The sequence below is a fragment of the Lepisosteus oculatus genome, chromosome 2 (assembly GCF_040954835.1).
Source record: "Lepisosteus oculatus isolate fLepOcu1 chromosome 2, fLepOcu1.hap2, whole genome shotgun sequence".
NCBI classification, from domain to species: Eukaryota; Metazoa; Chordata; class Actinopteri; order Semionotiformes; family Lepisosteidae; genus Lepisosteus; species Lepisosteus oculatus.
In genome coordinates, this window is record NC_090697.1 from 8406892 (window position 1) to 8433219 (window position 26328).

The following is a 26328-nucleotide window of genomic DNA, read 5'->3' on the forward strand; positions in this document are numbered from 1 at the left end:
CTGAGCATGGCGTACAATCCTGTGACCAAGAAACTCTTTATCACACAGTACACAGTACTGCATGTAGGCCTGCCAATTTCTAAACCTAGCAGATATAAACCCTTTCTCCCTCAGTTTCTTTATTTCCCTTTTCTTCTGCTTTTCATCAACAATTTCATTAAGCACATGTGTTGTATCCAAAAAACAATCTGTGAGATCTTTAAACTCTTCGGGACCTTTGGTTCCATCTTCATCCTCGAGCTGATCGAGAACTTCACAGTCATTCAGTTCGTCGATAGATGAAACAATGGAGGCCTCCTCACCCATCAATGCCAAGCAATGCCTTTTCAGAGTCTTCCAATCCCAAAATTCAGGATCAAAAGGCCACTGCGTCTTAAACACCAACAAGAGTTCACAGCGCAGTGAATTGGGTACTGGGAGGTTTTCCTCTTCAAATTTCTGGTCCGGTTCATTGTAGAGTGTCTCCACAGCATAATATGAATCAACAGTAGGCTCCAAAAGGAATTCAGTAAGCTGGCAGGCACGCTTCACTTCCAGGTCATTGGGCAACAAACAGGAAATAGTTTTACAGATGGTGGCTTTTATATTTGCATTATCACCCGTCTCCAAGCGTAGTGCTCTGACACACAGTTCAATGCAGACTGGCAATCCCACATCTTGTACCTGTGAAACACAACATTAAATTAGTAGCTAAAAACTTTCAAAGAATAAAATCTAAGAATTTGTGGTATCTTCACATTGCATTCTCACTTTCTGCACTTCCTAGTCTAAAATGCAAAATGACAATCAGCTACAGAGAAAAATCATTTATTTGAGACTATAAGATACAACTCGTGCTGCAGACTAGCTCATTGCCTGGTTACGTTCCTTGTTTTCTAATCATATCTTTAGTATTATCATTTCCACTTCAAATATATACGATACATAGAAAAAGGTCTCTTCTCTTACATGAACTTTGCAATCTGAATGACTCAAAACTCACCTCTGACTGGATAACCTTGATCAAAAAGAAGATATGATACACCGTCTTAGAAAGTAGAGACATTTGACGACAGTGGTCCAGAAACACTTGTGTAGATCGTTCCAACCTTTGCAGTAGTTTGCTCCAAAACAGTGTGAGTTCCCTGTGATGAAAACCTTGTGTTACACTCAAACATTTAGGGATCCTTTTACTTTTAAACAGAAATCTCTTCAGAACATATTCTTATGTTTTATTAAGTATCCAAGTCCCACAATCCTACAACCTTTGTAAATACTGAGAATTAGAAAAACAAAAATCACACCAAACCCTAACCCTAAACCTGGCCAGCTACCATTTTCCGCTCTTTAGAAAATTGACTTGTTCTCTAACTAACCCTATCCCTGACTCCTGGGGGTGTCACGTGGTGTGGGAAGATTATGCAAACCTGGAATTGACAAACATAATATAACTCAAACAGCAAAAATATTTGATTAAAATACTGCTAGGCAATAAACAAAACTCAGAAGTACAACATACACTACCATTCCATTCTGCATTATATTAGGCTTAAGGAATTAAGCTTTATTTAAAGTACTGCTGAATATATTTTTTGAACTACAACATTATGGTGTAAAATTCAAAGCATAAATCCTCGGGGAGGAAAAAAGAACATCGTTCTAATATCAGAAAGCTTATTTATCCCTGACTGCTCGAAAGCATACTGGCATAACACATGAGATTCAAACTTAATCTTTACTTTTCATCAGGGAATTCCCTGAGAGACCTGGGAAGGTCTGTAACTAATACCCCAGGGTGTCAAACAGCTGATGAGTTGATGGCAGAAGGGAGACAAACCCTGTCCTCCCAGATCCTGATGTTCAGAATAATCTGTAAATCGTGTCTGTTGCCTGAAAAAAGCAACTATGCTTGACCCATAGTTTACCTGGATAACATTCTGCAATTAGAAGTTAATATTCCACTTAACTATTTAAATCTTTTTTTAAAGAATGAAGAAACAACTGTTAAAACAGATTAACAGATGATCAACTGGGTTTTGAATAGTTCGGGTGGGTAGCTGCGTCAGCATGCGCAGGCAGCAAAGGAAAAAGTCAAGGTTTATTCCATGTTGAAAAGAGAAGAATGGAAACAACATTTTGGCTGTGGAGCCTTCTTCGGGTGTGGCACTGAAGAAGCCAAAATGTTGTGTTTCCTTTTTTCTCTTTTCAACATGGAATAAACCTATGAATTGTTCCTTTGGGCTTGAAATAGTCACATACTGTATAATCCAAAGCGCAGTTCTTAGTTTCACCTTTCAAAGCATTTTGATGAAGAACATTTTAAAATTTTAGGTTAAACCATGATTTTCCATTTAACCTCATTTTACAATTAAAGTTTTTCTCTTAGAATACCAGAGATACCATCCATAACATGCATTACTAACAAGATAGATTACTGTGTCTCTCATGAAGTGCTCTTCCCTGCTGCGAGTTCCCTCATATAATAACACTCATCTTTCAGCTCTGGTTGCCAGAACAGTCACTCACCAGGCGCAGTACATATCTCCTTGGAGAAGCTGCCGAGTTAGAAAGGCTGAGCACAGGCTCAAAGCACCTTTCTCATCTCCCTCAGACTCCAGGTTGCAGATCATTTCAAGTGCATCTTTACAGTCCACTTCAGAAATCTGTTTTGAGGGTGAAGGTAATGGAATACATGAAAAATGAGACATTTACAAGTCTGTTGTAACTGCAGTGATGGAAAACCTTGGAATCCGAAAAGCAATTAAAAATAACTTCCTGACAGTGGGCATTTCTGAACGCCAAAGCATAAGCCAGGAAGAAGATAGATAAAATGAGGTCCTAGCAGGTTTAACAATCTCAATTCTTGCAGATTGTTTCAAACCAAAACAGAAATATTTTAGTACATTTCCATCTAAACCTGTTTTTTTTCCCCGAGACTGTTTCACAGGTACTCTGATTGACCGTAGTTCAGTTGGAGTTGCATGTGAAACACCTGACAGCCACGTTATCGCGCCCAGATGTCAATCAAACCAAGTAACGGATCGAATTTGAAAATGTGCCTTCAGTTTGTTGAAGACAGAACATTTTCGATTTTTTGCAACACAAAAACAAAATAAATTCCAGTTCACTTGGAGACGGGCGGCACTAAACAGCAAACCAAAAGGTGGAAGGGTGTCATCCTTACATGCAGTGCAGGCTTTAAAGGACCTAAACTCAACAAGGTAAGCAGTTCAGAAGATGATTTTGAAACGTTTTTCTGACTGCTGCTTTGGCTGCCAGGGGACCAATTAATATCTCAGGATTAATGTATTGCTTTAACAGCATGTGTCTTCTGGTATGAAGCTGCTTGGTTAGTACTTGGAGGTCATCCCAGTCACACCCCAATATCAAGTATGATCTATTGCAGTGGCTCCCAGTCCTGTCCTGGTGACCCACACACCTGATGGTTTATGTTCCAGCCGAGCCCTCAGTTACACAATCAAACCTTCATTAATTTAAGAATAACAATAAGATGAATTTGAACTGTTTGCTCCCAGCTCTTAAAAGATCTTGGCGCTTTAACTGCTGTATTTTGTAAGTGAAATCAAATCCCAAACTTGCAAATAGAAACAAAAAGCAAGTATCCGAAGGAAGCAATTTCTTAGACCAGGTAACACTTCAATTATCTCGTTAAAGTGGCACGGAATGAAACCCAGCAGGTGTGAGGGGCACTGGGGCCAGGACTGGTGACTACTCATCTACTGCTTCAGCACATACATTCTTAGGCGCAACAAAACAGATGTAAGTTTACGATAATGTAGAATCAGTTGTTTTCACAAGATGGAAAAAATCTTTTTCACGATCGCACGGTTAGGGATCACGGTCTCTTCTATAAAGACCAACGTGGTTGGCAAGCTTATGGCGAAAGGCTAGACCTCTACAATACCTGCCTTCACTTTTCCATTCGCATCTCACAACTCAGGAACCGCTCAGGAGTTTGCCTCAAAAGGATACTGATTTCCGGAGAAATGCACAAACTTCTTGAGGTATAATTACGTTTCTTTGGCAGTTACTTGAGAAGCACCAAATAAACCAAAGGAAACCAGAAAGAAAGCTTCCGCTTAACTGCATGGGAGCCGAACCCAGGTGGACAAAATGCCACATCGCAGCCTTGCACCACAATTGTGATCTGCAAGTGCACTCAACAAACACATTTGAATTAAATGTTCCAAAAGAATGTAATCCCTGCTGATATTCATATTTGCACGGGTAGTTCACAAGCCCTCAGCATAACCAGGCCGCTAGATACACTGGTGGTTCACTCACCTCCTGCATGACCTGCTCTCGCGGAGCTACTGAACAGAGACAGACGAGGTAGGTCTGTTTAAAGCTGCTCTTTGCCCCAAACTCTGGGTGCTCCGCGCACACTTTCGCTACCAAAGCCGCCTTTTCGATGTGGTTCTCTTTGATAAGGTGCTTTACCCGCATATCCAGCAGAACTGCACCTTCCTGTTCAAGGAACTCCCGAACTGAGGAGAGAAAAGAAGGCTGTTGACGTGGAATGGAAACCCGAGCAACACTGTAACTAACAGGCGTCCGTAAGAAGCAGCAACATCCCCGATGCTGAGAATCAGGAATACTTGTTGCACAATTAAAGCTCTTCTTAAACAATTCTGAATTAAGAAAATCAGAAGTACAGGTATTTTTTCCCCACTTACACAAGAAATGTCTGCAGCATAAAGTCAAAAAAGCATACACCCATTAACTGAAACAGGTTGAAGACAACCTGTATTTTATTACTGTATTTTTTCTCTCATTATGTTATAAGGTTTACAGCATAACTATAAGAGTTTTTTTTACAACATTTCCACAGTATGTAATCACTACTAACCTATAACATTCATTTTTCCCCCAAAGACATTAAGAGCATTTTTTAGTTCTTATGAACTAAGTTCTGGAAAAGCCATTTTTATAAACGATAATTACCCCTTTTCCACTACTAACCGCTTTTAACCTGGCCCGTTAGCTATAAGAAGTTTGATTGGGGATTGACGTCAAACTTCATGCAGCAAAAGAAATTTAATTCCACGCTGGAAAGTAGAAAAAGAAAAAAAAATGTGGTTTTGGTTGTTGAGCTTTCTTCAGGTGAGGGAGAGGTGAGGGTGCAGGGGCAATGGAAACCAGACGATAGTGCCCTAACAGCCTGAGACCTGGAAGACGAATTCCTGGAAAAATGTGAAAAGCTGCAAGCTATAAATGAATGAAGGGGTTTTTAGAGCTGATGGAAATGTTGGAGGATAGACAACCAACACGTTCTGGAATAATGTCCTAACACCCCTGTAAAAAGAAGGCGGACAGGAAAGTCACCATATTCATGGGCATGAGATGTTAAATAAGAAACTATCATCTTGGAGAGATCTTCGATTGTCACTGCTATGAAGCGAAAGACAAATTAGCCTGGATGAATTGATCAGGCTGGAATTAACCCCAACTTGCTCCTTTGTCACGGAGGTGAGTGGAGACCATTAGGACCCGTGGGCACACTCCTATAATGTGCCAATGTTTCTGAATGGCATGTTGAAATCTCATTGTAAGCTGCAGGTTTGCAGGCACCCAACAGATCCCAGGAGTTGCCATCAAGAGAGCTGAGGCGAACTTGGGTAACTCATGCCCACTCCTGCCCTCGCCAGTACCACAGTGCTATTTGAGAAGTCTCAGCTGCAGTCACATGGCACTGCTCAGGTACGGACATACAGAACTTAAGTAAATAACTCATACAAAAGCTTAGACCAACCCTTTTCCACTTCTGGTGTCTCCTTTGAAAGAATGGACTGTAATGTATCATTTGCCCATACACCCCTCTCCTTAGCAATGGATGAGAGCATATGCAGTTCACAGTTTCCACTGTCCAAAAGTAAACTGTGTGCCTTCTGCAGAGAGACAAAACAGACAGTTATGTGTATAACTATCGACATCATCGGCCCAAAGCATTAAGTTTTCATGTTTCAACAAAATAACATCTCACATGCTCACATAAAAAAACACTTAAACTGAAACTCAAATACTTTTTAGAACAGAGCTCATCAAAAATATTTCCAAGACCCTATTTTTAAGCCCTAAAGTGGGGGCAGGCAGAATGCCCTGAACAGGTATAAATAAGCATTAATGAAAAACAAACTTAAAACTAAATCCCAGACCAACTGAGTGATACAGTTATATAACACTTTCAAAAAAATACAGATTATGAAGCTCTCACCTGCACTGAAAACTGAAACTCCTGCCATAAGGCATTTGGGATTTCCTCTGGCAGTGAAAGCAGAAGCTCAACACAGCTCCTTCAAATAAAACAAATGAACATCAGGCCCACAAATTCTGAAAGAGACTTTTCCCTGTGCGGCAGCACGAACGGTTAAAGGAACCCCTGCTTCAGAGACAAAAACAATTCGAGCTTTGAGAAGGAGGTCTTGGTTGACTGGCAGACAAAACCAATCAACTTTTCTCTTAAAACAACAACAAAATTAAAGTCCTGATGATGCTTTCATGTTTGTTTGATTTGGCTTCAATGTTTCTTTACATCAGTGAATTAATGTCTAGAGGGGAGATGCATCTCTGGATGTGCCTCAGAATTACAATCAGGCATAAGATAAAAAGTATACCAAATACCCATTTCGTCATACTTGGATATTAGTACTTTTGCACCAGCCCTGGGAATCGTCTAATGAAAATCTTTCTCTAGAAAGTGCAATTTGCAACAAGATGGGGAAACATGCTGCTGAGGTGTGGGGCTGGATACTTTTCAACAAGGAAGAGCAGATGGGGAAAAAGTCCCAAAGCCACAACTTAAGCAGCTAAGTTGCAGTCTAATGATAAAAGGCAACAGGCTTTTGAGAAGCTAAAACAGGAATCACAAAACAATACCTTCACTTGCTTGGATGATAAAAACAATAGAAACTAATTAAAATGCATTTCACTGGGAAACCATAACGACCTGTTCAAAGTCATTATTTAAATGAATTAAGTTCCCCTTTAATAGACTTATAGAATCAATGGCTCCCATTCCAATACACTGTCATTAAAAGAAATGACTTGCTGGGTTTAACTAAACCAAAATCAGAAAGATTTTTCCTCTTCAAATTCTCATTTTGCACCAGCTGCTGTCACAACCTGGAAGTAAACTGAAAACTGTGCACAGTAGCTTTTAGTAGTAAACCTTGTGCATGGCAAATAAAACACTACCGTAAACCACTACCACACAGTTTCACACAAGCATTAAAGAAGGTGAACGACAAATACTTACAATGTTAACCGTTCAAGTACGAGGGATACATTTTCGCATTCGGAGGTGAGATAGTGGCGTGCTTGAGCGTAGCTTAGGATGGCCACCATGTACACTTCCACTAAAGGCAGGGGATCCTCCGAGATCTTCCATCGCCCGGCGTATTCTACCAAAGTCTGTGGAGAGGACACAGCGCACAGCGTCACATGCTGAACAGAAGCTTTCAACCAACGGAAAAAAAAGCTAAGCAAGTTACAGCGAGCAACTCCACACTAGCTTCAGATGGGATACATGCACTCCTGTCTACTCATGTAACAGTAGTGGCTGGTGATCTACCAGTAAGATGAAGCAGAATTATGAAAATACTGGTTGGGGAATGAAGGGTAAAGAGCAGCAAACAAAAAGGCTGAATCCAGCTGTGCCACTTTAGCCTTTAGGAAAGAAAATGAGCTTCACCTTTTGTCCCACCTTATTTACCGACTAGCTCAGCACAGGCGCACAGCGGTTAGCATCCTAAAAATGGAACCCAGGCCCCCAGCGCTGCAGTGTTATCCACATGGAGTTTCCTCCCAGAGTCCAAAGACGTACTGGTAGTTTAACTGGCGGTCCTGACGCGAGGGTCTGTGTCCGAGTGGGGCCCGAGTCGGACTGGCATCCTGTCCAGGATGTACCCGGCCTTGTGCTCACTGCTACCCAGGAGAGGCTCTGGCTCCCCCGAGCCCCGGACCCGGATAAGCCATCACAGAGAGCGACGTGATGATCTTCTGACTGTCTAACAAGTAACTGCGATTTTGTTCTTTACATCTCGGTTCACAGCAACAACTCCTCCAACCCACACACACACCCACTCATCAAGCTCCTCTTTCACCTGCTGCACACTCCAGTGCCTAAACAGCAACTATGTGACAGGAATGTTTACATAATTCCTTCTCCGCTCTTAAAAAGGTGTTACATGTAATAATCCTATGTAATGCAGAACCTGTTCTATTAAAGCAGTTTTAGCACCTCTTATGAAACTTACCTACCGCAGAGAGAAAACGGGCAGAGATTCTATTCAGAGTATTTTAAGATGGTTGGTTGCTGCTGATTAGGCAACTTCCTAAGCTCTTGCAGACGAGCAATAAAATACGTAATGTGCCAGAGCTGCTGAGTATAACCCACTCAAGGGACAAGATATATTTCATACAGATGTACCGATATATATTAATGCCATAATTATGTACAACTGCTGATAAACTGTGGCAACTGCCATGCAAGTCATATAAAATGAACATTGCTTTCCACGTGACCAGATCACTAAGAAAAGATTATAAAAATACACAGTGATGGAGTCAGTCCATTAGCAACACATTACAACCGGGGGAAAAAAAAAACATTCTAAGTGAAACTAAGTAAAACAGCAGCAGATCTTTATCTTGGGAAGACACCACTATTACTGGGCTGATCAACAACAATGATGAGTCCGCATACAGGAGTGAGGTGGAGCTTCTTACAAGATGGTGCCTTGACAACAATCTGGCCCTGAATGTTACCAACACAAAAGAACTGAATGTGGACTTCAGGAGACCCAGAGGGAGTCAGGCCCCAATCAGCATCAATGGCACAGCAGTGGAAACTGTCAGCTGCTTCAGGTTCCTCAGCCTGCAGATCTCCACTGACCTGGCTTGGACTCAACACTGTAGCCAGTCTGAAAAGGGCACAACAGCGCCCGCACTTTCTGCAGTGCTCAAAAACATCCGGTACGGGGAAGCAGCTCCTCATGAACCCTTACTGCAGCACCATAGAAAGTGTTGTCCCTCACTAGTGGTTTCACTGTGTGGTACAGCAGTACTGCCGTGCATGACGGAAACGCACTACAAAGGGCTGTCGCAATGGCACAGAGGATCACAGGATGTGATTTACCATCAATCGGGGAGATTCACATCATCCGCTGTCTCAACAGAGCCCGATCCATCATTCAGGATCCCAACCATTCCCTGTGCTCTGGCAAGCAGTACTGCACTATTAAAGCAAAGGACCAACAGACTCAAGAACAGCTTCTTTCCCACTGCAGTACGCATCCTCAACAGCTAACTGCATGTCTCAGACTCGTTACAAACCTGCACTATGCACTTTTGCATGGTCTACCATATTTGTTTCTCACTACTATGTATTTATTGTACTACAATATTTATTGTTCCTGTTGTTAATATTTATTATGTTTGTAATGTACCGTCTACATTGTGTGGTGTTGTCCGTGGTACTGTGTATGTCCCGAGAGATCAGCGTGTTTAAGAATTCCAATACAGGTGTACATATGGCAATAAACTCCTCTACTCGACTCTCTCTACTCTCCTCTCCAACCCTGGTAGGACAGAGTAGGACACTAGCAGGTTTTATAAACAGCCACCAAATCATCCTTTTTTTAAAAGAAAATGTAGAAATGCTAAACCGCTTAACAGTGCTTTTCTCTTAACTAAAACGAACAAATAAGTTCATTAAAATCTTCCAATATTTAAGATGGCATTTGGGAATTATAACCGATAACTCCTGTTATTGTTTTTCTTTTGTTGTACAGGGCCTTGATTTACAAGTTCTGCTTAAATGACAGACTTGCCAATCTGCGTTTTCAAATAGTTCATTGGCGAGAAGTATAATTTGGTTTTCCTGTGGAATGCATCTTCTTCATCCTTCTTCATGTTACAAATGGAAGTTCTACACAACCACGCAAGTGCATTATAATAACAAAATGCTTAAAACATTTAACAGAAAAATTCTATCCTTAGACACCCAAAATTGTGTTCTGACACTATATTAGGCTAACCGCAAATCAAATGTCCTTTTAAAATTTAAGAAAATACGTCAAGATTTACTGAATTAACATTCTTTCAATCAAGTCCGATTAAGGAGGGATGGCTTGGGTGTTCTCATTCTTTCATCAGACATCACACAAGATCAATGCAAATCGCTACCTAATGATATTGAGTGATCAGCTTTACCCCATGTTGCAGCATTTTTCCTGGGTGTCCCCCAGGGTGACAATGCCCTCACCCACACAGCACGTGCAGTCAACCAGTGTTTGGAAGAACCCGACACTGATGTTTTCCCACGCCATGACCTTCTCCTTCTCCAGATCTGAACCTAGCCCGGCACTGATGGGACTTTCTAGACCGACCCCTGACACAGCAGCTTCCAGCTCCGCCAATCGAGCATGCGTTTCTCCTGGAAGAACGTGGCCACGTCACTCCTCTGGAAATCCCAGATGCCTGTAGACTCTAGGTTGGATCCAAGCCCTGTTAAGTGACTTTACATTGATTCAGCTCATGTTTGCCCACTATCTGTAAAATGTAATCTAATTGAGCTGAAATCTCAGTTTACATAATATAAAATGTAAATACCTCAATACCAATTTTCAAGTTGGCACTTTACAATTATCACTGACTTGCCTTGAATGTCTGAGTGCGTCTCCACCTCCCCCCCCATCGTACCATCTTTAGTAGACAGCTAGGTCTGAAAAACGAATTTATGAAGGAGCTTTACATGTTTCTGCATCCTTGGCACTGGGCAAGGGAGTCTTTCCTCCATGCCTCTCTCAGCCCAGACATGACAGCAACAACGCGATCCCAGAGAAACGCAGGCGGATAGGCAAAGCTGGTCTGCTTTGAAGTGTAAGAAAAAAAATGGCCATTAGAGAGCAGCTTGAGGCTTTACTGCCATTTTACTTGTTTCCTTGGCAGCTGCAGGGCCTTCGGAGCAAATTCCTTTTGTCTATGATCCACTGAACCACACGTCAGCTGCTGCAGCAGAGCACCTCTCCCCCCGAGGAGCGTGGCTTGCAGGTCTCGTTCTGATCAGTATTGATGGCAATGGCCTGCTTCACCCGCGTGATCAATGAAGCTTGCCGGCTGTGATATGAAGCTTTAGAAAAAACAGTTCATTAAGGCTACGGAAAGTGGCACCAGAGTCAGACTGTAAAACTGCATTTAAAATCAACTGCTACATGCAAAGAAGGTAGCAAGCGATCTAATATTCAATATCCAAGTGTTTATGATGTGTTTCAGAGAGGCTGCAGAACGACTGCCCGTGCAGCTGGTTCAGGGGCTAGGATCTCATCCAGCAGTTCAGAGAAAGTAACAATGAAAATATCCGCTTATTGTGATTTTTGTAATTAACCTGTTTTCTTTAATTAATAGACAAATACACTGAGACATGCCACTGAAGCACGAGAGCACTGCTTTCACCGACTGTCTTCTCAGACAAACACTCCCTCTGGAGCACATCTGAGAAACTACATACAGGCTGCCCAACGATAAAGGGCTCCAGGCAGAAACTCCAGTTTCTGTTCTGAATGCACGGGTGAAAAGAGGATTTACATAAAGCAATTTTCACCAACAACACAGAAACCTTCGCCCCAGACGGCTTTACAATGGAAAGCAAAGAAAATAACCATACATATTTGACCATTTATGTCCCAGGATCTCCCTTGTGTACCATGTCTATGTTTAAAAAAAAAAGTGCTGAAACATTGAAAACTGAAAAAGAAAAAGGTTTTGGCTATAGAGACGTCTTCAGATGTCACGGCAACAATATTTTCTTTTTAGTCTTCATTGTGGAATTAATCTTTACTTGTTACACTACAGCTTGCATGGCGATGCAGATCCCTTCTCCAATATCTTCTTTAAACACTATACGCACATCTCTTAGAACGCTGTTTTTAATTATTTTTTATGAAAAACATAAAAATAAAAACACGCCCGTCTTTGAAGTATCCAGGAGGTACACGCGTGATGGAAATCCCTTCAGTGTTATGGACCATTTCCAGAGTGCAAGCGCAGTGTGAAGCCTTTCAGCCAACACTGTTTGCTCCAGCGCTTCCCTTTTGCCTTGTTTTCCCTTTTCTTTTGCATTTTTTAGACTTTGCAGGCCAAAAGGAAAGCTGCTATTAAAAGTGGCAAAAATATCAAGATTAACAATATGGATGTTAAGATGCAGATTATAAAATCAGTGAAGGCTGGCGAGTGTCCTGTAGATACCAGTGGCAGTAAAGCCTTTTGTTTATCAATGCTTTAAAGGGATAGTCCAACTATTTTCATATTTCGGGGTGAGAAAGAATTGGAATTGATCGGAGCAGTTCACCACATGAAAGTAAAATGTACACAGCAACATGTTAAACACCCAATTGACTCCCGGTATGCTCAGCGCCATGTTCTGCAATTCAGAATGAGGCAACAAGACGTCTGATGACGTGGAGCGGCCCCATCGCATTGTAAACAAGCAGGCTTGTGAATACATCGCTTTTAATCCAACAGAAGTATTGCTCCCGACTTCGAGATGGTTTTGCTAACAAATACTACTTACTTGTTAACTCTGCATGCAGTTCATGTTGGCACATTTCAGCAGTGAAATGTCTGATGCACAACCTGTACTTATAGTACAATCGTACATTACAGTACATCAGTCATCACAGTGACTAGTGAGCAGGAAGGGCCGCTTCACGTCACTTCTCGTAAACTCTCACTCTCGCTCGTGGCAAAACCAAGTGTGTGTGACAACCAGGTCGAACTGCGGTACGCTCACAAAGTTCAGGGTTTTGTGCTCAATTGGGAATCTGTGAAATTTTGCAATACCATACATGAATTTGTTACTGAGATTTACTAACGATCTGAGAAATGGATATTGCAGTTCTCCCCTTAAAGAGTTATGCATCAGTATCAGTATTGGAACTATTCCCAATAAACGTCAAGCCCTCGTGTATTATTCACTGGTAAAAAAATGCTATGAAGAACCCATCTCTGTTAGGACCATGTTATAATGAGCTCATAAAGCTCTCAGCTTCTCTGGAATGCAATTTCAATATTATACTTTTTAAAACCCATTTCCTGTCATTCTTAACAATGAAATTATAGAGCATTACAACTCAAGGCGTTTGAAGGTCCGATACAAGACTTCCATGATACAACCAAGTAACTTCACACACTTTAATAAGGGACATGTGGTTTAAATGTATTATTCTACTGATATTGGAATGAAAAGTGTAAGCAGAATCTAATAACTCCTTACTTTATACACCAGGGTAACTGGAGCCAATATGCTCCAGCTGCCTCATTAAGGGGAAAACTTGGGAGTAGAATTCAACCTGGACACTGTAGTAACATTTCTACTGTTTTCAGAAGTTCCATGGGATCTTTAATGTTCAGGCAGTGGAAAAAACTCTCCACTTTCTGCGACAACTTGTTAAGGGGAAGAAGGGAGCCACAGAGGCTGGTTCAACAACATTACAAGTGCTTCAGCCTCCACAATGTAAAACAGTAGGGATTCTGCATCTTCTGACCATGAAGCTGTTGTAGAGTTTCAGGAGCACCTAAGAGAGCTCATGTAAAAATCAGAATAGTTTGCTTTTACACTGGGACGCTAATAAAAGGGCTTGTGTCAGAGCACATGACTTGGATTGACTGATGTGGGCTCTGTGGCTGGGAGCTTGCCGGTTCAAATCCCACGGCCAGCAGAGGAATCCTACTCCATTGGGCCCCTGAGCAAGGCCCTTCACCCCAACTGCTCTAGGGCCGCCGTATAAATGGCTGACCCTGCGCTCTGAGCCCAAGCTTCTCTCCTTGTCTGTCTCTCATGAAGAAAAAAGTTGGGGTATGTGAAAAGACAAATTCCTAATGCAAGAAACTGTATATGGCCAATAAAGTGATCTTATAAACTGAAGTGCTACTTGAGCTAAAATAATTTGATTTTCAAACATAATGCCCCGATAATATGTTTACTGCAATTTTCTTTCTGCGTCTAGCAGATGTTTTTAAAATGCAAACAATTTCTTCCCTATACACAAACAATATTTTGCACTATTTTATTATGCTAAGAACGCACAGCATACAAATATACATGAGAAAGCCTTTGAATTTCTATTTGTGCCTTGGGGGTTGTAAGAATAAAGCCCCTACAAACTTACATCCTGTGTTTTTGAAAAATCCTTTAGTGATGCATTGTACTTGTGAGTCATGCTCGTCTTTCAAAGGAATTAGAATACTGAGAATCCTCTTCTGCAATTTCTAATACAATGTAAGTTTAATACCAGTATTGATTTAATATTCAACACACTCACAGTTATTTGATGCAGTACAGACTCTGGTGCGTACAGTTCATTGCTAATTAACACAATAATGAAAATGAGGAGTGAAGTTCTGGGTTTCTGCAGAGACCAGCAGGTTGCTTCGTCAAATAAAGCATTTTCAATTTGCAGCGGTTAAGAAAACCATAAAGCAAAATATCCTTCACATAGCCTTTAAGAGAAATAGCTTTCAGAACTTGTAAAATACCTTGAATAAGAGCTTAACTGTATGAACATATAACTACCAAAAATTAATGACTTCAGATTGTTAGGGTTTTTGCTTTCAAAATACAGTTGTCTGGTTCTTTTTTGCAGGAGCATGAAATTATTTTTCTTTAATTTTCACCCAACTTGTATTTCAGGAGGTCAGCTCAGCTTGTGTGGTTTAAATCGTTCAAAATAAAACATATCAACATCTTCATTACGAACCAGTGCATTTTCTGCCCTGCAAACAACACGTTTCGAGACAGCAGCACTTTTAAAAGAAGGACAGATCTTTCCTCGTTAGCTCTCCAAATTCTGAAAATATCACCCGCAGTATGTCACAGCTGCACTGACACGCTCAGCAACCCTCTGGGCTCCCTTTACTGCTGGGAAGTACAGTGAAGAAACTTTCGCAGGTTTCATAGGTGCCAACATGGTGCACCTTCTGATTAATGGCAATATAAAAATATATCTTGTACAAGCATTTGAAACCAACAACTTGATCTGAAAATTGAAAATCACTCCTGCAGCAGTTTCGTCTGATTGGAATGATTTCCGCTCAGCTGGAAACAATTCTTTTTAAAAATCCTACAAGTCTGTTTTACAACACTGCTATATACATTCCAGTATTCACCCCAGTACAAAGCCAGTGTCAGCTCATAAACTACTGGCAACACTGGCTCTGACAGCAGTCACATTTGTCTTTATTGCTGTGGATTTGTTAACACCCAGTCTACCAACAGCACTACTGCTTTGACCTTCCTGCTCCTTATCAATCAAGAACTTTCATTTCATCCTCTAAAGATATTCAGGTGGGCGGCTGCGTCATCACGCGTAGGCTGCAATGGAACAAGTAAAGGTTTATTCCATGCTGAAAAAAAGAAGAAGGAAAAAGAAAAAGACACCTGAAGAAGGCTCCACGGCCGAAACGTGTTTTCTTTCTTCTTTTTTTCAGCATGGAATAAACCTATTACTTGTTCTTTTGCAGCTTTTAAAGATGTCCCTGACATTGCAAACTTAGCAACCCCAGATGCCTCCCCTCATTCTCATATGCTTCAAAGACTTATGAACTTTATATTCATTATATTTTGAGAAATACTCTGTTTTAATCACTTTCACCGCATGGTACAATCAGCTACCAAAACGTAATACTGTACAACAGAACGCGTGTAGCTCTTAAAATGTGCACCCGCAAGAGGTAACATCTAAAAGGACATCTAAAGGCATGTCAGTTCACGTTTACTTTCATATAACGGGCTGCAGTAGACAAGTGGGCATAAAGAACAAAATTCGCATTCAGTAAACTCATGGCTTGCAAGGGAAGACTGTACTGCCATTGCGACTGGCAAGTCTTAAGCGTAACTACTGTATATCACGCAAATAATAAAAAAGGCGATTTTGACTCCTTGACTTCTTGAATCATGACTTCTTGTAGAAAGTGAGCAGTTGCCGACGTGGACAGCAGACAGAGTGAATAACGCGCAGCAGTGGCCTTTACCTGCGGTCAGGCACGCGACTCTCCTCGCCCCGCCACCCTGAGCCTACTTGAAACGAGCAATTCGGCGTCCGTGGGCTGCAGTTAATTTCGACTAGCTCGCACATTGGAACAGATGCTGCCTCTGCCGAGTTTATTTCATGCGGCTTTTTGTCTACTCCGGTTTTCATGGGTGACTTACAAATTACACAGCGATACATAAAGCAAAGGTAAAACGCAGCACAAACACGAAAGACAGAACAGCAAGGGAGGTACACGCTAGAAGTTCAGTGCCTCTACCATGCTAAGCAATTTTGTTTCTAACAAATTTACTGCCACACAAAATACAACAAAACGAGGTTCGGCTTTCCCTGATGCAGGCCATGATTAATGACTTCTGCAGGGCACGTTTCCAGCAAGTGCCATTAGGGTCTTCCTTGCGCAGGCAGGGCCACATGGGTCTGCCCCCACAGATCCAGAGCTGCAGCACGCTCACACTGGAGGAACCTTTCCACAGTTGCTCGCTTGATAAAAGCGGAAGTTCTGCAATCTCGCAGGCCGCCCGCACAACATTTGTCTTGCGTTTTCTGATCATAGCTGCCGCCTCCGCTGAAAGGACAGCGAGGGTATTCCCACACGCTCGTCTTGCTCTGGACAGCTGTTTTGCGTTGGCGTTCCCAAGTACAGTCCTATTACAATAGGTATTACTTCAGGGAAATAATATCTTCTCTAAACAGGGCATAAATACAGCTTAATAAATAACATGGGGCATTTTTAGACCTTGGTAGGAGCGTATCGGTAGGTATGGCCAGCTTCCTCACTACAAGTGGCTTTCCATGTACAGAAGCCCAGTGTCCAGACATCGCTCTTCGCTCTGCAGCCCCCCGAGGTCTAGCGCCACCAAGCATCAACCAGGGAAAGCGGTGCGATTCAGCACGTGACTTCACAGTTATGCTGCTACCACCCAAATGGTGGTGGTGTTGGAGCTGCAAAATGTTTTCCCTAAAAATAGGAAACTGGCACAAGTTCGTTCAAAGTCACCAACAGGACTTTCATTTCTCTTGTGTGGTCACAGGGAAACCTTCAGACGCAAAGCATTCCACACAGCATCATAAATCTCTTCAGTAATCACTAACTGCTGACTTTCAATAGTGGTAAGAGGAACACTTAATCCGATTACAGCTGATCTTTATTTGCAAAATTCACCAGTTTTTTTTTCAGGCGTTTGCTGGTTGCTAATTGACAAAAAACAGTAAAACACGCAGGGTCTCAGCTCTCAAGGAGTGGAGTTTCCCCCTATCCCTGTTATATGTACTGATGCAAAAACACCGAGCACCAACACAATTTTAATAAGAGATTTGTATGCAGCAGAAAAGAAATGTGCTGTGATAAAGTGCAGCTCCCGGAGCGATATAATAACTAGTGTTCAAACTTAAGTCACAACATCATCTCTACAGCACTTAATGTAATGAAATCCAGTTATCTGGAAAAATAATTTTAGTCCATTATTAGAATTAATTAAGAAACACTCAAACTAAGCACAAAGGAGCCCCATCAGTATTCTCCGACGACAGCGATGACTAATTAGTAAATAAATGGAGAAAGACAACTTCGTTACAAATTGTGAAAAGCTGCATTATTGATAGAGAAATGCAAGATGAAACCATTTTCACCTCAGCATGAAATAGCTTCATTATTAAGTATCAGGACTGCAATGATGAGTTTTAGAAGAATACAGGAACAGACTGCAGGCGAGAGGAGGCCACCCTGCACACCTGCCTGCTGGCAGCTGAACGGTGCGAACCGCTGGGTGACTGGCTTCACGCTCCTCTGTGTAACAGATGCCTTGTGATCTTTACGTGTAGTGCCCTGTTTCTAGCGGTGTCCTCTTGCTCTTGCTTCACTGTACAAGGGCGAGCACAATGAGTACACTTGCCCCCTTATGGTCTTGAACTTAGAAAAACTGCAATGGGGGGGCTGACAAATAGAGGCATGCCAGTTTTCACATGCAATGCTGGCATGCACAAATGAGGCATTACAACAATGGCATAGCGCAGTGGAGGCGACAGGGGAACTACACTCTGAAACAGCTCCAAAACCTAATTCCAGTTCAGGTCCCAGTCACATAATAGATTCCTTATGGGAACTAATAGGATTAATTTAACCTCTTTAAACAATTTCCTTTTCCCAAGCATGTTGCAGGGAACATCGGAACTATAGCATTTCAGAAGTAAATTTGGATCTCCAACTTCTGACTACTAAAAAAATGGTACAATCAAGAGGCTTCTTAGTTCAATTAAGGATTCAATTAAAGAACTCAAGCTGAACAAAAACCAGCAGGTAGGTGTGTGTGTGTGTGTTCCAAGGTGCAGGGCTGGGAGGCCCTGCAATACTGTATTCAGGGTCTATCCATTTACCCTCACTAACTTATTATTCCTCACACTTATATAGCACTTTTCTGGATACTCCACTCAAAGAGCTTTACTGCTTTCTCAGGAGGAGGTCTCCCTCCAGGTTCAGAAACATCAGTGGGTTCCAGGTTGCCAGGCTTATTTAAGTCTCAGTATATCGGCAACTTTGTTTTGGAGTCTGCTTGTTTTTATCTTTGGCAATGCTCTTCCATAACAATTCTTACACTGCCATGTCACATGGATCACTTAACCTTTCAGCTGGATCATTCTCATCTCTCACGTTGACAAGGAAGTGTCATTCAAGACACTTGGGATGTCCAGCATCCCAGAGGAGGAGCTTGAATATAGAGGACCAAGTGTTGGAAACCAGCTTATTGTTTCACGTAAAGACCTCACAGGCAAAACATATAAAATGAAACCATGCATTCTTGTCTCGTATATATCTTTTCCTGTTTTACTTCTCATGCTTTTCTGCATACCTCCAGTATTTAAGGTAAAGATGACAAATGAGAGGACCTCCGGCCCATCCAGTTCATGTTTGCTAGCAGCCAAGTAATCTGATGGTCTTGTCCAACCATTTCTTGAAAGAAATCAAGGCATCAGCTCCAATAATGCAGCTGGGTAGTGCATTCCAGACTCCTGAAGCCCATTTTGGTTAAAAGGTTCCTCTTGTTCTCAGTTTTAAATACACTTCTGTCTTATCTTGGGTGAATTTACCGATTCAGAAGATGTCCAACGGGCTGACTTTGTCAACGCTTTTCAGACTTCTGAACACTCACATCATATTCCCTCTTAGCTTTCACTGTTCAAGACTAAAAAAAAATCAGTTTTTCTGAGTGGGACATTCCTTTCAACTCCATAATGTAGTTGGCTACTCTTCCCTGCACTGATATCAGAGTTGTGAGATCTGCTACGTTCTTATTGTTGATCCACAGACTTAAAAGTGGGCCCACAATACATCTCAATAGAAAGTTTCTCATGCCACATTACAAGTGCAAGCCCAGCACCGAGTCGAGGCAAGAAGGCGATATGCTGGATATTTTGGAAATAGCATCAAACAACTGTGAAAGGATGCACATTTTTGAAAACACTGCCGGTATAGTAATGTGAATGATATCCTTAACCACCCACGCCGGCAGATATATTAAACTGCAATTCGCAACGGGCAGCCCACTGAAGCTCAGCAGATACGTGCCTGCCCAGTACCTGGATGGGAGACTCCTGGGAAAGCTAAGGCTGCTGCTGGAAGAGGTGTTAGCAGGGCCAGTAGGGGGCGCTAAACCCTGCAGTCTGTGTGAGTCCTAATGCTCCAGTATAATGATGGGGCCACTCAAATACATAACATGCTTTGGATAAGATGTAAAACCAAGGTCCTCACTCTTTGTGGTGATTCAAAATCCCAGGGCATTTCACAGTAGGGTATTACCCAGGTGTCATGGCCAAACTTCTCCCTGGCCTTTACCAGTAATGGCCTCCTAATAATCCCCATCTATGACAGGGTTACACACTGGTGTTGGGGGAAGAGTGACCCTGTTACCCGTAAAGCGCTTCAAGTGGAGTGTCCAGACAAGCACTAAAGAAGCTATCATCATCATCAAGACATCGTATAAGCGAAATGAAATGCATATATTTTCAAACATAGCAGCATGGATTCATAAGGCAGGGTTTTTTACTGTAACGAATACAGAGTGCTATTAGCGAGTTCCTTAATTGAAAAATTGTGTCGAGAAGGAAAGATACGCTCTCCAGGCAAAACATTTCTATTTGTATCTATTTACTTGAAAAAAAGACAGAAAATAAGCATTTAAATAAACAATAAATCTTAAGAAGCTATTTAAATTAAACAGAAAATAAATCCTTGGTGATGATTTAATTTAACTCACAGTACATGGCTGAGTAAAAGTTTTGCGCAGTTCACTTCAGTTGGTAATCCCTGTTATTGTACAACGTGGCAGATTTTTTGCTCTTTTCATTACCTGACTGTCAACAGTACTGCTATTAAAAATGAGGGAGGCAAAGTGTGCTTAGCAAAACACGGAACCTGTCCAGTAGAGAGTATCTGATCTGTCATTTTTACTAAATAAATAACTGTTTCTTCGCTTACAACACTATCACCCCATGTTGACCAACAAAACCACAGATCATTCTCACACACAGACACACAGACACACAGACACACAGACACACAGACACACAGACACACAGACACACAGACACACAGACACACAGACACACAGACACACAGACACACAGACACACAGACACACAGACACACAGACACACAGACACACAGACACACAGACACACACCGCTAAACTGTATCCTGAATGTAGACTCGGAAATTCTAGATATTCAGGAGATCTGGACATCCAAGGATCACTTTACTCTCAATTTACTTTATTATTACACAATTTCTTGCATTAGGAATTTGTCTTTTTCACATACCCCAGCTTGCTCTCCATGAGACACACAGACAGAGAGAAGCTTGGGGTCAGAGTGCAGGGTCAGCCATTGTACAGCACCCCTGGAGCAGTTGGGGTTAAGGCCTTGCTCAGGAGACCAACGGAGTAGGATTCCTCTGCCAGCCGCGGGATTTGAACCGGCAACCTTCCAACCACAGGCGCAGATCCTTAACCACAGAGCCACCGCTCCGCCCCAAGGATGCCGAGATCCCCAAAAAAGTATCCCTTCTGCAATCTGGTTGGTCCTTTAGATAACTCTGCTTAGACTGGTGCTCAGCCAACTGGGAACTCCTGGCCTGATCATTACATCTGCAGCGTCTGAACCTGGAATAAGCAGCTTTCTGGTCAGTGACGGATTGATTCGAACTAAATTTGCTAGGCTGTAGGAGCTGTCTTGCACAGCAGCAGGATACCAGTCGACCAATCCTTTGAAACAAAGCGAAAAAACAGCACATTTGTTTCTGCTGTCACAGATCAATTGCCAGTTCATTTTCCCTAAGCAAGAACACAAATGATGCATTTTAACTTGGAAGTCTTCTGGGTCATTCATGTGACACAAAATTGATTAAAGCATCATCTTTCAACTTTAGTTAATGAAGACTGCCTTTATGAAGTTGAAAGTTTGGCTCGAAGGACATTTAAAATGATAAATTTAGTAAAGATAATAAGAGCAACAAAAACTAATAGCACACCAGCTATTATGCTGCTTGAATAAAGAATAATTATTCAATTTACTCTTACCATCACCCTTACTGTCTGCAGATAATTCTGAAACTAAAGAGTTTATACAAACCTATTACTACATTAAACATCTTGATCTAAGCGAAGTCATACGTGAAACAAATCTGCATTCTGGAGTAACAATGTAGACAGTTTACAAACACAAGCATGCGTGCCATTCCCAGAGGCAACTCTTTTCCTGAAAACTGATTACATCACAGGACGTGTGACCTTTTGACATCCTGTTCAGATGCACCCAATCAAGTTATACAGCTGAAACAGAAAATTGACAACCTTCAATAAAGACAACAACAGAACGATCTGTACTAAAGTCTGTCCGAGGACACACTTGGTCCTTCGGTCCATAGGCTCCAGAATTTTCAAGTGTTAGACCTCGTCCTGACATGCAATATTAATATTGTAAGCCGTTAACACAGCATGTCTGATGACACTATTATGAAGTAGATTTTATTAACATGCAGGTTATGACTATGGACCCTGTTACACCTGTAAATTTGAACGTTTTTTCAGGAAACCTGAAACCACCATTTTTATCAAGTTATCATTAATAATAATAATAATAATAATAATAATAATAATAATAATAATAATTGCTTACACTTATATAGCGCTTTTCTGGACACTCCACTCAAAGCCCTTTACAGGTAATGGGGATCCCCTCCACCACCACCAATGTGCAGCCCCACCTGGATGATGCGACGACAGCCATAGTGCGCCAGAACGCTCACCACACATCAGCTATCAGTGGGGAGGATAGCAGAGTAATGTAGCCAATTCATAGATGGGGATTATTAGGAGGCCATGATTGGTAAGGGCCAATTGGAAATTTGGCCGGTACACCGGGGTTATACCCCTTACATTACATAACATCCAGAATCTTGGCTATCACACCTCTGTAGTTTCGGCAAGACATCTAAACACACCAAACCAGTGTCCAATGCCACACTTTGAAACCCAGAGCTCAGGAGTTTTTATTAGGCTTATAATTCTACGTGCTTTAGGCACAGGGCAAGACCTCAACTGCACAATTAGAATCCAAAGTGGGAAGAAAACCTCAAGATCTCGTGGCCCTTAAGGACCAGTGCTGAGAAACACTGCAGCAGCACTATCACTATTACCAGTATTTACAGGTTACTGAGCTATAAGGACACAAAATGTATGTCAGACCAGAAATTGCATTGGCACCCCTTATAATGCATATGCAACAGGTCATGAAGACTGGGGGAAGAAAACGTTTATAAACATTTATTCTACTGTTTGAATATGCTGCAGGTTATCCTAAAACTAACCTACAATGTAATTTGGCTTCAATTAATGAACAAAATGCTTGCATGCATTTAAATAGCTTTTAACTGAGGGAGCAGTGAACTATGATATCTTGATGTAGATTCTCACCTGAAGACAAATTTGACAAATGTAAGACCTTCCGTTTTGACACCTTCCAAGGATATGAACTTTACACCAACTGCCTAAGGACAATATAGTATTCTGATTTCCTATACGTTCTGTCAGCTTACTAAAATAACCAGTGAGAACAGGTAGCACTGCAGGCGTTTGCAGTATTAGCAGGTGGAAAGCCTCTATGATGAAAACAATATTTGATCATCTGTAAAAGTAATCACTTTTCTTTATAAATTTGTAGACTTACAGCCCGACACTCTCTAGGCAACAGTACAAGCCACAATCAATATAAACACTACAATTGCAAAAAATGTATAATTTCTTTTTTCCCCCCGATTGCATTTTATTCCAGACTTTTTTTAAATAGAGGCTGCAGAACAAAAGGATCACAGCATCCCAGTTTTTCACATCTAAATAATATTAAAATGGAATTCCTGGTATAAAACCCATAAAAGTTGTTTTTTTTATGGCACTATATGGAACACATTGACAAGTTAGAGAACTTTTGAGGCAGACTGATCAACATTTCAATCTTTTATTTAACCAGATCAGCTGGTTAAATATTCTCCTTTTTAAAGACAACCTGGAGAGTAGCCTACTGATTTGTAATTGCTCTGCTTTACTGCAGCAATCTGAACGCTCTCTCCTTCAGCAAAGCACAGCAGCCGTGTCCCACCCAGGACGTGAACTCCTGACCTTCCCCGAGTCAGAGGCCTAACCACTGCTCCGCACTGCCAGCCTCTTGCACATGGCCCACACCTTCTGATGGATTTCAGGAGACTGAACAGCAAGACCACAAAGGTTGCACTACGGCAACAAGCTGTCCTACCCCATCCCCAGTTTTGTATATAGATAAATTAATTCAGATTTGGGTCATGACTTGTTCCACAGACCATGCTGCGTATGTCTGATGAGATTTTGTGTGTGTTCTAGGATAATCAGTAACACCACTTTTTAAGTGGGGGTAAAACATTGAAAAAAAATTGAATTATTTCTCTCCCCAGCAGTCAAGCTCCTTTCTTCTTGACTCATGTCAGCATTCCAGTATATGTTCTTTTTTTTTTTAAATGTTGCTGCTTGAACAGCAAGTAACTTTTTCACAGTGTCAAGTGAACAGTACAAAATTCTCCAATGGCCATACGTTTAGAAAACCGGAATCTATTCAAAGCATGATTTAAAAAATACGGAGTCTAGCTAGATAATGTTACAGAACAACCTTTTTAATTAAAGTGTTCCTTACGGCTTTTACTTTGTAATAGCCTTTGAGCAGGAAACCACAATGATGGCAATTCTAGAAACTGCCTGACACCTACAGAAAAAAGGTTTAATTTCTCACTCAAAATCAATTACACTTCAGAGCCAATATTAAATAAGAAAAAGCTTGTAATTATCAACATAAAATTAAAATGGAATGACTAGGCAGTGCTGCTAGAGAGCTTTAAACTGCGTAACCTCAGATACAAAATCCAGTTCCATGACAGAATTAAACGAAGGTCTGATCTTTGCTTAGAAATTAGGAATGACATTTATAAACAATATCACAATTCAAGCAACAGGCAACCTACAAATCAAGGTTAAACTATAAACATTTTGAAACAAACGTTAAAAATGCTCTTTATGGTATTGATTTATAGAATGCATGTTCCTCTAAAATGTTTATTGTTTTCTAAGTCATGCCTCAAAAATAGTAAGGTTCAATATAGTTCATTTTATAATGCACCTTTCTTGGTATATCTCAATGTGATAGGGGCAGATGAATATAGTAAATGAAAACTGAAAGTCAGAGCATTCAAGTGAGAGTTGTAGGCCCAATTTTGAAATTGCTGACTGACTGCAAGATCTAACAATGAAAAGAGATCATGGCCTTGGAGCCACAGAACACAAAGCATGGTAAAAACAAAGTAGCCATATAGCATTGAAAACTATTTTACAATCAGTGGTACAGTTTTACAACCTTTTACACATTTCACAAAGAGCAGCTGAATTTGTTAAAACCCCAGCTTTTAGCTGCACGATAGGGGGGAAAAACAACTTGTGAAATTCGAGGCATCCTGATCAGTTTGGTGTCGTTAGCTATTCTAAATGCACGCGTAGAGACACAAATAAATACACTTAGATGAGTAAATATATAACTGCTATTAAACACGCATGCAGCCATCAAGAGGACACAAGCTACACGGACTACATATACAAAGGATCTTAGGGCGAAACTGAACGTCCAAGAACTCCATGATGAATGTAGGTCAGTCAAAATTAAAACTCCAGGGGGTCAGCACGTACGCCTCACCCTTGTCCCAGTCCCTCTCCCAAAACCTTCCCATGCCCACTGCTGTGTTAATCGAGGCCGATGGACGGCACACACGGGAAAGGTACACTGGATGATGACGGTTCTCCAGAAGGCAAACACGGACGCCAGGACAAAACCCTCAACCATTTTAGAGATAACCTGCGGGGTTTGCCCTTACAAGAAACGCCTCGCAGTCGCGATCTTTTGTCACAGTCGTGCTCTTCCTCCAAGCAGCCCGGAATGCGCTGCCCTGCTCAATATAAATGTCTCGAAAACACAACACATCCTGGAGGCCTCGAATCCAGGTTTCACGCAGTTGGGGGCTTTAATGATCTGTACGCGAGCACACTGACTCGGGGTAAAACACCAGCACGTCCTGCAGATCGGGTTACAGAAGGCAAAGCGCTACAACGGCTACGCGCTTGAAAAAATCGCTTGATGGAGCTGCAACTCAATTCACGCTGGGACTGGCAAGCGCTACCACCAGGACTGGGAACAGGACAAAAAGCTGGGAAAATGCACGGCGCTCGGCTCTGCACTCCTGACTTCTGCAGATCAAAACAGACGTGCAGCGACAACACACACTGCACAAGGCTGCAGCTGCTCATTGGGGGGAAAAATGGAAAATAACGCCTCGGTGCTTGGGATTTTCTTTTCTGCCCTCTTTACTATACCTACACAAAGGAGCACCTCCCCCTCTTTGGCTCCGGCAACCCCCTCCTCAGCAATGAGCTTGGTTAATAATAACGATCTGGTTTCTGAGGGTTTATTTTGGATGCGATTGCACGCACGAATAGTTTAAGAAACGTTTGTCTAACCTGACAGAAATCCTGGCAGTACTGAGCGGCGGACTGCACGGCAGACTCCCGGCTGTCCTTAAGCTCGGTGGCCAGCTTCTGCAGCCGCTCTCTGAGAGCCACAATCGCAGCGCTGGTACCGATCTGTGGACTGTGATCCCGCTCGGCCTCCTCGTCCGCCATCTTCACACCCAACTCCGCCGCGTACGCACACAACCTCACGT

General features: G+C 41.8%; 1 protein-coding gene across 1 annotated transcript; it reads right to left on the reverse strand.

Annotated features, from left to right (window-relative positions):
- Positions 1-355: 355 nt before the first annotated feature.
- LOC102687876 (zinc finger protein 292) lies at positions 356-26328 on the reverse strand. Its single transcript, XM_015353648.2, has 8 exons — positions 26126-26328; positions 7256-7410; positions 6215-6293; positions 5753-5888; positions 4285-4487; positions 2506-2642; positions 949-1124; positions 356-366 (listed from the first exon to the last, which is right to left on the reverse strand). Exons 1-8 carry the CDS (start codon positions 26285-26287, stop codon positions 356-358), a joined length of 1059 nt encoding a protein of 352 aa, XP_015209134.1. The 5' UTR covers positions 26288-26328.